Raw genomic sequence first — 13,489 nt, 5'->3', positions numbered from 1 at the left:
ATGAAAAAAAAAAAACAATTAAAATCGATTAGAAGTGATTCAAAACGATTCAATTTTAATACTATATAGATAATATACATTCACCATTGAGTAAATAGTTTTGTTTAATCAGGGAGTAGAAAAATAAAAATTATAACAAAATATTATTAATAAAAACGCTGAAAAATCAATTTATATCAACTATTAAATGAATAAAAAATATTTATTTACAGTATGTTGAGAATTTGATAAATATTTTGTTTATTTGAATATCATATTTGATTTACGAATATCATATTTGAAATATTTGATAAATATTTTGTTTATTTGAATATCATAGTCCTTATAAGTTATTATGTTTACGTTTGAGTATAAAGATTATGCAATTCAGTTGCTAAAAATAAATGTTATTTTTTATTTATGAGTATAAATTTATGGTAAGTAAATCACCGTTCTGACGTTCCTTCTGCTAAAAATAAATTGTACTAAAAATAAAAATATGTTTACTTACATTCGATTATTTTTTGTATTATCCAGTAGCATTAAGTAAATACCAAAATAAATAAATTCAATTTGTTTTTCACAGGCTCTGAAATTAAAATAAATTTTACATTAATTTAATAAACTTACTTTTTTCACCCCAATGTTGAATTTATTTTTATATGTTTTTTTTTTTTATTTCTCTTCGTTAATGTGTTTTCATATTATCGAAGAATAAAACAAATAAAATATAGTTTTCATAAATTAACTTCTTTTATTTTAGATATAAGTCGTTACTTTCAATAATCCATTGGAAATAAAATTATTTTCTCTATGTAATGTCTTGGTTAAAGTAAGAGCGTTTAAGTTCTATGAGCAACTGAAGAGCTATTGCTACTAAAAAGTGAGCGAACCATATCGATTGACTTTACATTGTATGGTGCTCTGACAAAGCAGCCCTTTGCATTCTGTGAATCTTTATTTATTCATAATAATTATGTCTTATTATCGGTTATCAAAATAATTGGGCATAAATAATTAAATACTTTAATAGTCCTATGACAATTTTCAGTTATTATAATAGCAACAATGTCGTATGATTGTCTACTGCTAGACGGATAGGCGCCTTTCTTATAGGGAGGACTGAAGAACGAATAATAAACGAAGTTCATTGTTCAGTTAAAATTTGACCACGAAACTTAACACATAAGTTTACACGTATAAATATAATTTTTTTTAAATTGAAGCCTTAGAAGTACAAAAAATGGGTATGCTAAATATTTATTGGAAATTTTTTATGGCTGTTGGACTTTGGAGACCAATTAAATGGCATGGTTTAAAAGCACATCTATACAATTGTTATACTATGTTTGTCATGTTAATGAACTATTTATTTTTTATGACTGGAGTAATGGATATTAATTTTAGAAATATTGATTTTTTTGGTTCAATTGATATTATTACACTGATGTTACAGTCTATTGAGAACTTTGCAAAAATATTTTGCTTGGTCAAAAAACGTAATGATCTATTAAATTTAAATATTTATCTTCACAGCGAGCCATTTAATTTACGAAATGACGATGAAATATTGATACAAAAAAAGTATGATGACATTAATAGGTAATTATTATTGTTCTATTAGTAATTATAACTATTCAAATTATTTAGCATTACCAAAAATTATATAATTTTCAAAGATGCTGGTTTATTTAATCTTTCAATTATTTTTAGCTAATAAATAATTTAATCTGAATTAATATTGTAAAAAATCTGAAATTATATATACGTATTATATATTATAATACGGTTAGGGTAAGAGCACCGGTACCCAGCCCCAAACTAGTAGCCAGCCACCTCATGTTAAATTATATCTATATATATTTTGAGCCAATGTTAAAGTATATGACCGGCTGGCTACTGGTTAGGGGCTGGGTACTGGTGCTCTTACCCTATTATCCATAAAAATTTATAGAAACAAATAAAATATATATGAGATTTAATGTCAAATTAATGCCGACTTATTTTGATGTTGTCTTTTTTTTTATAGGAATTTTTTTATTTTTCATAACGATATCTATTGAAAAAAACTTTTTCTATTTCTTTTTTATTTTATTTAAATGAAACGTAAATACTGATTTCCACAATATGTATATAGTTTTTTTTTCTATTTTTTAAATAAATTACGTATATAATTTTTCTGATATTTTACACAATAAAATTAATTTGAGTTCAGGCTAAATTAATTTTTTTCACAGGATTGTCAATTTTGTTTGTTTAACATTAGGGCTTTTATCAACGTTATGGTATACCGGGTTTAATGCTTTTCAAATGATTATGCCAACAGTGTTACCTTATAGAAGTAAAATGCCGTTTAATTATTCTGAGCCAAAAATATTCATTATAACAGCTGCAAGTCAATGCTATACAGTAGTCACTATTGGTATTATTAATACTACATTTGGTATATTATTTCCAAGCATGATGTTGCAAATTTGTGCTAAGATTTGTATACTCCAATATCGTTTTCGAATGATAATTACCAAATTAGAAAATAATGATTATAAGAGTAATGATAATTTGAGTGTTGAAAAAACTAATGAAAATTCACCAAAATATTTAATTGCTAAATGGGTCGAAAGTCATATTGCACTTTTACAGTTAAGTTTTGTATTTTTTTTTTATTTCTATATTATTTTCTATAATTGTAAGGATTAACAATAATAAATTGTTTTACTTTTGCTTCTAATTTTTAGTTTATTTAAATGTGCTAATAGCCTGTTTGCAGAAACTGTTTTTATTCATTATGTTATTAATTCGTTTGTTATGTGTACACTGACACTTTTACTGAGTCGATCTAGTTTCGATATTTCTCTTATTGTTAATGCATTTTATTTTGCTCTTAAATGTGTTCAACAATTTGGTCAGTGTGCTTCTGCACATCAAGTAACTTTAGAGGTAATATTATGTATCAAATTAAATTTTTTTTATTTTATTATTTCAATTTTATTTTCATAAATATTTTGGTAAAGATTTTTTATTTTAATTATATTTCTTATCGAAAACTTACGTCAGAGATTCAAAGAAAATCATACAATTGTTACTGCCCATGGGGCAGGCGTGCGATAGTCGCAAGTTCGACTCTTAAGCTCAGTAAATTTTTAGTTAAATTGTAAAATTATAAACGTATTTGATTAAACCTTTTCTTTCAATTGAAATATACGTTTTTATATTTAATTAATATCAATGTATGTTTTTGCATCAACAGTTTGAAGATCTTCGTCATGTCATTTTTTCAACTAATTGGTATGCCATTGATGTGGAAGTCCAAAAATTACTTACGATAATAATGTCAAAAACTATAAAAGATGTTATTTTTGTTAGTGGATATTTTGTAGATTTATCTCTGGATTCATTTAAAAGCGTTAGTATATATTTTTTATGTTTCCAAATGTTAATCGTGAATTTCATTTAAATGTAAATGAGCTTTTCTTTTGTTACTGGGTATTTTTAAAGGGGTTTCAAAGTCACATTACCTTGCTAAGCAATATTAATTACGTGTTTGTTATTTATTTTTGTCATATTATTGATATTGAATTTAATATTGCAAATATAACGTAATAGAACACAATTTAATTTTATAAAAGTAGTTTAGAAAAGATCGGGATAGAACAATCCATTACTTTGTTAAGTACTTTTTTTAATTATCAGTCCATTATGAACTGACGGTAGATTTGTCACAACAAATAAAAATCCAATTTTTTATCCTAAAAATAAATTTCGTAATCGGTTACTTGAAAGCAATGGACAAATAAATGTCCGTTGTTTAAGTTTGGTAAAACATTATTTTTTCTTATTATAATTTTTCTTTGTAGATAATGAAATTATCATATACTATCTTCAATGTGATTGATCAGTGATTGGGGTGTTGAAAACAACAAATGAACCTGATACATATAACAGTTAGGATTATTGAGACATGTTTTTTATATACATAGTAAATAATATAGTAGGTGCTATAGTGCTGTGAAATTTGTAATTTAGTTTTTGCGTTCATTGGTTAGTAATTAATAAATTATTATTTATTTATAATTTATTATAGTAGAATATTTTTTTAGTGGAATAAATAAAAGTAATATAAATACATTCTGACTATTCTATGTCTTTTATTCTTAAAAACTGCATAATTTAATTGCCGGATAATAATTTTAAGTAAAAATTGAGATTTAGTTGGAAATAATTATATTTAGACGATCAAGACTCAAGAAATTTTTTAAATAAAATTTTTCTATGAAATAGTGTATTGAAAATAGGTTTTCGGCTGTGAATTTTCTTGTTTGAACTTGTATAAATTAAAGATATTGACTAAAAATTGTTTTTCTTCGCATGCATTTTATTTTGTGATAAATATCAATGTTATTGGTAGTACGCAATTAATTAATTTAAAAAAAAAATTGATATTCGGCTCTCTTTAGTAAACCCAGAATATGATTAAAATTTTTTTAACACAATAAAACAGTTGTAGCGAAGATCAATCATTATATGAATAAAGTTTATTACTGTTATTAAAGAATTATTCCATTTAATTTATGTCTTTCAACTTGTAGTAAACTCTTTTATTGATAAATTAATAGTTCACTTTTTTAATTTTCAAGAGCAGAAACAGCAGATAACAAATCTAATTAATCAATATAGAATCAGCCATCGATAAAACTTGTATAAAAAATAAGTCAACGATTCTGAGGAGATTTAATATTTGAATCTGAAAAAATAAAACAGAATTATAGTTACAATATTAGTACACGGAAAAAAATAAACTTTAAAAATTACTGTTTGAAATTATAACCCGGAACCCGATTGTCAATATGGGGAATTTTAGCATTCAAATAGTAAATTTTATAATACGTGTAGTCTATTTTCTAAGTATCAGTTACGATTTTTAAAGTTCAAATAGTAATTTTTCTTACATAGACAATAAATTTTCATCCTTATCCTGTAATTATTCGCGTTTTAATCACAAATAAAAAAATTACTATTTAGAATGATGGTATTTACTGATCACTTTATCATTATATTACTTGTCATTCTCAATTTATATAGTTCATTTTTTTCCGTGTAACAATATTTGCTTAATTAGTTAATAATTATACTAGCTAGTTACTGATAGTGTAACTATAATAATTAGCTTCTTTATCTTAAAAACAGTATATCTTAGGTACGGCTATATCATTCTGCTGTCATGTAACTGATAAATCACTTTTTATTCAAAGTTCCATGATCTGAAACAAGATTAAAATCTTTTAATCAAAAATTTTAAATCGCCGGAAAAAATTCATTTATTTAAAAATCTCGACCATGTACTTAAAGTAATAACTTTTTTACTTTGCAATCAATAGTAATTAAAATACTACAAGAATAAATAAATTTTTTTTATGCGGTAATGTCATATATTTTCATAATTTACAATTGAAAAAAAGGGATATTATTTAATTCATGATATTTTATTTAATACCTAATGATTTACAATTGAATTTACAAACGAATTTTCATTAATAATACTTTTAAAGAATTTGTATTAGTTTTAAAAAAATAGTCCAGTCGGTAACAATGTAAAAAAAGAAAAAACTAAAGCAAGGGGGCCCTTCCCGCAATTTTTACTCACTCGTGTCCACACATCAGCATCCATTGTCTCAGCGACTGCGGTGCGTAGAGCGTAGATTATTGATAAGTCGTCATTTTTTTTTAATACACAATCCGGATAGATGTTTTGATAATTATTTAACAACCTACGATTAACAATTGATGAATTATAAATAATATTTGAAAATAAAAGTCACAATTAGTTGTCAATAATTAAATAGTAATGTGAATGAGTAATGAAATTACAAGTATCAAGCAGTGGACGAACGCAACGATATATTTTTTTTAATTAAAAATTAATAGAATATCAATAGTTGAGTGAAGTTGAAAAATTAATAGGTTTCAAGTAATAATATAGATTGAATTTATAAATATTATCTTTGATATAAAGTGAACTATGTGTCGCAGAAGATTCAAGCGTACAGAAAAAACTTCATGATGTATACAAGTATTAAGGTTAATACGTTTTTAAATATATATATATATATTGTTAGTGATTGTCTCAAAATAACAAGTGTGAATGTAGCTGACAATTGGTCATTTTTTTAATTTTTAAATAAATAAATAAATACATAAAATGTAAGTAGAATAAAAATTAGTAAATGCGTATTTCCAGAATTAAAAGCCAGTACGCGCATTATTTTTAATTTCATTATTTTAATTAATTAATTAATTTATTTAACATTTATAAATTGTTCTCACATCTGCTACATTCACGCTCATCTTGAAATATATCCATGATTTAAGAATACTTGCATCGTTATATTGGTTGAACAAAAAAGCTTTTGTGTATTTCAGTGTTTTTCAGATCGGGTTTCTAAACAGTTAAAATTGAAAATAAACAGACGTTGATGCTTGTTTGAGCAAGTAAAGGAAAGAGAAAGAGAGGTCTCGTAATGATAAAACCTAAAACCTTTGTTTGATCGATATGTTACTTTAAGTAGTGAAATAGCCGATAAAGAAGAAATTACAAAAACTATTTCTATTTTATGATGGCGAGATGGCGACACATTTGATGCTGAGCACTACAAGCTAAGGTAAATTTTATATTTGAATGACGTAAATCTCGAAATGTTATAAAAATAATGAATTTTTTGTTTTCATATTTATTAATATGGATTATATGAATATATAAATTATAAAAATTTCTAAATGCAGTATAAAATTGAAGGTAAAAAATTTGTTTAATTACCAGTGATCAAACATAATGAAGACATAAAATTTTTACTATTTTTTTTAAAAACGATCACAATATTTCTGTTATTTTATGATTCTTTAATTTTTACTTTTTTGAGTACTCTGTGACACCTTTATTTTCTTTGTTATCTTGTAACCTGAGATATATTCCATCAATGTGTGATTTTGTTTTGTAATTTGCGTAATTTTTAAAGCTGTAAATTCGCAAACAATTATCCAAAGTCGATAAATATCTCCTTATTTTATTGAAACGTCAATCCTTATAAGCTGAACTATGGATACTGAAGCTTATTAGGAGTTCGAGTTTTATTTATCTGAATAGAGAACAAATTATATTAACCCTTTAGCACTCCCGTTATGAGCATTTTGTTCACAGGACACTATTCAATTTATAGGATGTCGCTGTAGTGCAAGCGAGGCACTAAAAATCACGGGAGTGCTGACGGGTTAACCAAAACGATTGTTTTTTTTTCTCAGCAGTTGAGATTTTGTTTTATGTTAATCAACGTTAATATTTTTGCTGACAAAAGATTTTTTAGTTTTGGTAGATATAATTATTTACTTTATGACAGTATGCAACATGAGGGCATTTCGTTTGAAACGATCATTATTTTTTTTTTAGCTGACACAATAAAATTTCGTTGTTTATGTTGATAAAAAAATTCCCTGAAAATTTCAGATCTTAATTTTAATATTAAGTACTTCCTCTCGAGCATCAAAGTTTTCCCATTTAAAACCCATGTTAATCGAGTAACTTTTTTTAAAATTGCTATAACTTAGCCCGATTTTAAGGAATTGTTTCAAAACCAGTTTTTATTAGTAGAGTATTTGTTGCTTTTTGAATGTGTATAAAATGATTTTGCTCTAACTCGATCTATGTCGATTGTATCAGCTCCGAAAGTCAATTTTTCACTTATTTCATATATTTTTGTTAATAGTGAAAAAACGGCTCATCTTACGAAAAATATGCATAGAACCAATCTTTGAGGAAATTTTGTCTTCTACAAAATTGCTCATTACATTTATATTGCTAACGTGCACTGTTCATGAAATACAAGTAGTTTAACATTTTACAGCAAAAAAAATTGTAAGCTTATTATAGTAATAATATTTTTTACTGCAAAATGTTAAACTGCTTGTATTTCATGAACAGTGCACGTTAGCAATATAAATGTAATGAGCAATTTTGTAGAGGACAAAATTTCCTCAAAGATTGGTTCTATGCATATTTTTCGTAAGATGAGCCGTTTTTTCACTATTAACCAAAAAAAAAATGAAATAAGTGAAAAATTGACTTTCGGAGCTGATACAATCGACATAGATCGAGTTAGAGCAAAATAATTTTATACACGTTTAAAAAGCAACAAATTCTCTACTAATAATAACTGGTTTCAAAACGATAGCTTAAAATCGGGCTAAGTTATAGTAATTTGAAAAAAAGGTTATTCGATCTACATGCTTTTTAAATGTGAAAACTTTGATGCTCGAGAGAAAATACTTAAATTAAAATTAAGAGCTGAAATTTTCAGGGAATTTTTCTCAACGTAAACAATAAAATTTTCTTGTGTCAGTTAAAAAAAAATAATGTTCGTTTCAAACGAAGCACCCTAATGCAACTTAAAGGAAAAGAAAGAAAGTTTCTTGCTCTTGACATACAGGACCTTATTGTTATAGTTTAATTCTTGAACGGCGGGTCTGATCCGAATCTAAATAAAATTTGAAGATCCGCTTTAGCATAATAATATCAATAGTATAAGTACACTTACAAAGGTTTTTTGTAACACAGTTTCTTCAATTTCGTTTTTCATCAACTTCGTTGCGTCATATGATCGTTTCACGAAGGAAAACATTTTACTAGACTGCCGCTCAGATATTCTTTTACAAAACACAAATCTACTGTAAAATTTTGCACACCTCAAGCGCGAAAGCGCAGGTGTGCTTTATGGACGGTTTTTTTTATTCGACTATTTTACTCATATAAAAATCTTTCTACACTATTTTTATTCTACCAAGATAGGTAAAATTGTATACTAGCATATAGAGAATTTATTAAGGAACAATTTAAACCCAACATTAAGTCGATTCATCATTTTATTCGTTTAAAATAAATTATTTTAACTCAAGAAACCAGTGCTGTCAATTGTTACGTATGAAACTTCGTAAACACGATAACTCTCGATAGACACCATTAATCGGCCTAACTATTTTTTTATTGTCTTTGTATTTTTTATCACAAGAACCCTTATGAAAATTACTATCTGAATCCTTTTAGTATAATTGTAATTCATTAACGACGTAAAATTGATTATTCGTAAAAAATTTAGCTGCTATTTTTTTACTGTTGTTATTATTTTTTTCATTGTTTCTCTCTATCAACTAATGGTGGCAGCACTAGCGTATGAATATGTTTGAAAAAAAAAACGACATCTAAGACAAAAGGCCGGATATTTAAAAAAAAATGTTAGTAAAAAAATATTAAACTGAAAATAAGAAATAAAAAAATCAAATTGATAATTTTTAAGTTGAATAAAAGTTCATAATAAAAAAAAAAAACATTAATATTATATAATAAAAATAGTAATTAAAAATAAAATGAGCGATTGAGGTGTGCACTTTTGGATTTTCCAACATTTTTTTTGGTTTTTACCGAACGAAACTAAGTAACAAGCAAACTATAATCAAACCAAAATTTTAGTGCTAGAAAGATAATTTTCAAACAACAGATTTTAACTTTTACATTTCTTAACTTACCCCCCGCCCCATTTCTTATCAAAGTGGGAAGTGTCTACCTACTGTCGTGTATTCTGTAACTTGGATTCTAGGAATTTCAAGGTCCTCATTGTTAAAGTTAGAGAGAGAGTCATTGTACTTAAAAAGATGGATTCACAAAGAGAGAGTTATATCCCCACTTGACTATTGACTTCCTGTACAAGTTTATATGGGTATGATTGTGTGTGTAAGCTTAAAAGTTTAGAATGGTGTGGTATTACTTAAAAATGATTGATTCCGTCGAAATAATTTATCGAAAGAATCCCTCAGTAGAATAAATAATTAATTACTTATTAATAAATAATATTACTGCGATAAATATATTTACGTTAGTATATATAATAATATCCAATAAACAAGGACTGAAAAAAAATTCAGAGCAGCTTAATGGAAAGACCAGGACTGTTTTTTTTTTTAAACCAGAAAATTTCATCAAAACTTGTAAAAATTAATATTGTAAAGTTTTTATTTATCGGAAGAAGATCGTAATAATGATAATAAAGTTATTATTGAATCACTAGGTCTACTTGGTTCAATTATAACATAGCATTTTGCCGTACCATATGCTCGGATAGCTCAGTCGGTAGAGCATCAGACTTTTAATCTGAGGGTCCAGGGTTCAAGTCCCTGTTCGAGCGATAATTTTTGTTTTTTTTTTTTTCAATCTTTTTAAAGTTCGATGTAGGTTTATTGGGGTGTCCATTATGTTTCGAAATTTTTTTTTTTTTTTTTTAAGGGGGCTCCCTGAATCATTAGTTTTAACTCTTCAAAGAAATTTCTGAAAGAAAAAATATATCCCGAGTTTATTTAATACTTCTCATTCGATGATGTTTCTCTTATTTAGGTAACATGAGGTTTTCTTACCTCTTTTATTTTTTGAATTCTTTCGTTATTAATTATTGTTCATTTCGTATCTACAACTATCTTCTAGAAGAAACGATTACCATGTTAGTGAAAAAAAAATTTTTTTATGCTATAAATTAACGTTATAATTTTTGGTTTTCGATTTATTCGATGTTTATTAACATCTATCGATACTGTTATATTGTTATTCTCCTAAAATTGAGGAATGTACCCAGTAGTAAGATCGGTAATATTCTTATTTGCAATCTTCTGGTTATATTGAATATGCAATTAAGTAATGACAATAGAAATACCCTTTTGATAGAATCTGTAAGTATTCGTCTAGTATGTACCTGCTTTATAATCCCGCTCTTGTGATTCAATGTTAGTGAACATACTGCTGGTAATCATTACAAATTCCAATGGGACAGTTCATCGCTATGTAGCATTAATAAAATTAGATGTCCACAATTAACTGACAGCTGTAAATTACCATGAAAACGCGAATCTCATAACAATAAATAGCATTAGAAAATTTTCTTCTCTATCGACTACTATTTTGATAGATTTCATACTATCCTCAATAGTATCGCGCATACGAAACTTTGCTACTGCAGGTAAAATTATATTTTACGTTATTTTCAAGTTAGAAAGACACTCAAACTCATCTGATGTTATTGATGGTTTCTTATGCAACGTTTAAAAGTTATCGATAATTAATGGATAATAGAACTAATTATGTTCAAAAGAAGTTAAATCCCAAATTATGTTGTTCATACTTTCTAACCTCTTTTTAACCTCCATAGCATACTGAAATCGCAAATTCTTGTCTAATGACATTTAGAATCTTCTACGACAGGAATTCAGAAGAAAAAGCGGAAATTATATGCTACCAGTTACTTATCAGGAGGTGCTTCGATTAAACCAACACTTCACCAAAGCGGAAAGTCACAAAGTGACTACACTGCATATATGTAAATAGTATAAATAGCCACTTTCAAAACCCATCGAATAACCCAAGCTCCCAGTTCACTCGCTTCCCTTCTCCCATAAAATTAATTAGATTTTATATCTTTACATCTTTCTTACATATGGGGCATTCCACGCCAAATCGACCACTTTTGAACCCAACCCCTTTAGATTTGGCTGAAAATTTTTTCTCTTTTTCTACCCCATCAAACATGTTTCTCATAATTTTTTTACCGAACCAAAAAAAAGATATAAATTTTTGAAAAAAATGGCTTTTTTATTTTAAATGGTTATAACTTTTTCAAAATTCGACTGATTGGGACGTTTTTTTTCCAAAATTTTTGTTTTTAAATTTACTTTTCGAAAAAAAAATACAAAAAAATTACTGCAACCTATCTTCATTTTTTTTTGTAGATTTTTGGAAAAAATTTTTAGATGTTTACCATTTTTGATTAAAAATTTTTTTTTTTTTATATCAAACTTTGACATTTTCTACAAATCCTCAAGATTTTTCAGTGGAGTTTTTTCGCTTTATATTTTTTTTTTCTAATTAAAAAAAAAAAATTTTCTTTAACTAGCCTTATTTTTAACACCATTTTAAAATTTTTGAGAGTGCTCAGAGAACTTTTAAATTTAGAAAAAAACAATAAATTTAAATGGTAATCATCGATATGATTTGAATTTTGTTCGAAAAATCAAATTAAAAAATAGAAGTACTTTCAGAATAATTTTTTTGTATTTTCTTCTGAAAACAACATGCAATAACGAAGAAAATAAAAAAAAAAGTTTTCGTTTGGTTCGATTTTGGACATATAATGGGAATTCAAAAAAAATTTCTTCTACACTCATTGCTTTATGGTCAAAAGAATTTTTTTTTTGAATTCCCAGCATTTGTCCAAAAATGAACCAAACGAAAACTTTTTTTTTTATTTTCTTCGTTTTTGAATGTTGTTTTCAGAAAAAAATACAAAAAAATTATTCAGAAAGTACCTCTATTTTTTAACTTGATTTTTCGAACAAAACTCAAATCATATCGATGATTACCATTTAAATTTATTGTTTTTTTCTAAATTTAAAAGTTCTCTGAGCACTCTCAAAAATTTTAAGCATGGTGTTATGAGAAATAAGGCTAGTTAAAGACATTTTTTTTTTTCAATTGGAAAAAAAATATAAATCGAAAAAACTCCACTCTGACAACATTTGAGAATTTGTATAAAATGTCAAAGCTTGAAATAAAAAAAAAAATGGCCATTCGGCAGCCGAAATGGAAGTAGATTTCTCATTATTTGATTTTTTTCATCTTTCAAATAAAAGTTGATAACGAAATAAAATTTTTTTTGACATTTTCTTCAAAATTCTCAAGATGATAAAACAAAAAAAATAAAAATATTATAAGTATGATGCCAAAAATTGAAGCTAACTTAATCAGCTTCAGAAGAATTTTTAATGATAATGCACTATATGTTTTGATTTGACGTTATTTAAAGATACCAATGCATATATTAAAACTATCGGACTAATAGTATTTCGGATCCTATTCGAAGCATTATGATAATGGTTTTATTCTTCGAAAATTCTACCATAAGGACAAAGACAATAATTTGCTTTCAATAAAATCCGCTAATAAAATAATCTAAGAATAAAATTTGATTGTGATATATCTAAGTGTCATACTTGAAATTAGAACTAATATTTGAAATCAAAAGCCTATTAGAATATCAAACGACAAGTAGATATAGAGAATATTATTATCATAACTATAATGGTAATCTTGTTATTGATATATCATATCATTTATACACTGTCGATAAAACAAAATTGTGTATACCTACTGAATTAAGATGTTTGAATTTTATGAGTGTCACAATGAAATAATATGAATTTAAGTAGCTCCATGAATTCACTAAGAAGTAGGAGAACTAATGCAATAGCAAAATTTCATTAAATGAATGGTAAAGTAAGTAATTTCCTTGGTCTAGGCACATATGTAGGCATGAAAATTAAAGCTTATTTGAAGAGCTTTCAGAAGAATTTTATAGAAAGTCGATAAGTTATCATATTCAAAAGATATTGAAGAAAGAATAAGTAAAAACATGAATTTTGGAAATTTTGA

At 26.1% G+C, this 13,489-nt stretch overlaps 1 protein-coding gene, 1 long non-coding RNA gene and 1 other non-coding gene across 3 annotated transcripts; 2 read left to right on the top strand and 1 right to left on the bottom strand.

The window, feature by feature from the left end:
• The first annotated feature begins 1,043 nt into the window (after positions 1-1,043).
• LOC130663056 (odorant receptor 2a-like) lies at positions 1,044-4,089 on the top strand. Its single transcript, XM_057462111.1, has 5 exons — positions 1,044-1,581; positions 2,217-2,618; positions 2,715-2,916; positions 3,227-3,382; positions 3,834-4,089. Exons 1-5 carry the CDS (start codon positions 1,223-1,225, stop codon positions 3,876-3,878), a joined length of 1,164 nt encoding a protein of 387 aa, XP_057318094.1. The 5' UTR covers positions 1,044-1,222; the 3' UTR covers positions 3,879-4,089.
• Positions 4,090-5,077: 988 nt separating this feature from the next.
• Positions 5,078-6,036, bottom strand: LOC130663802 (uncharacterized). The gene is made up of 3 exons (XR_008989252.1): positions 5,845-6,036; positions 5,621-5,744; positions 5,078-5,237 (listed from the first exon to the last, which is right to left on the bottom strand). It is a non-coding gene; the product is annotated as an uncharacterized LOC130663802 (long non-coding RNA).
• A 4,093-nt stretch (positions 6,037-10,129) lies between these two features.
• Trnak-uuu (transfer RNA lysine (anticodon UUU)) lies at positions 10,130-10,202 on the top strand. The gene has a single exon. It is a non-coding gene; the product is annotated as a tRNA-Lys (tRNA).
• The last annotated feature ends 3,287 nt before the right edge of the window (positions 10,203-13,489 follow it).

Source organism: Microplitis mediator, chromosome 2 (genome assembly GCF_029852145.1).
Source record: "Microplitis mediator isolate UGA2020A chromosome 2, iyMicMedi2.1, whole genome shotgun sequence".
Lineage (NCBI taxonomy): Eukaryota > Metazoa > Arthropoda > Insecta > Hymenoptera > Braconidae > Microplitis > Microplitis mediator.
This window is presented reverse-complemented; position numbering and strand designations above follow the sequence as displayed.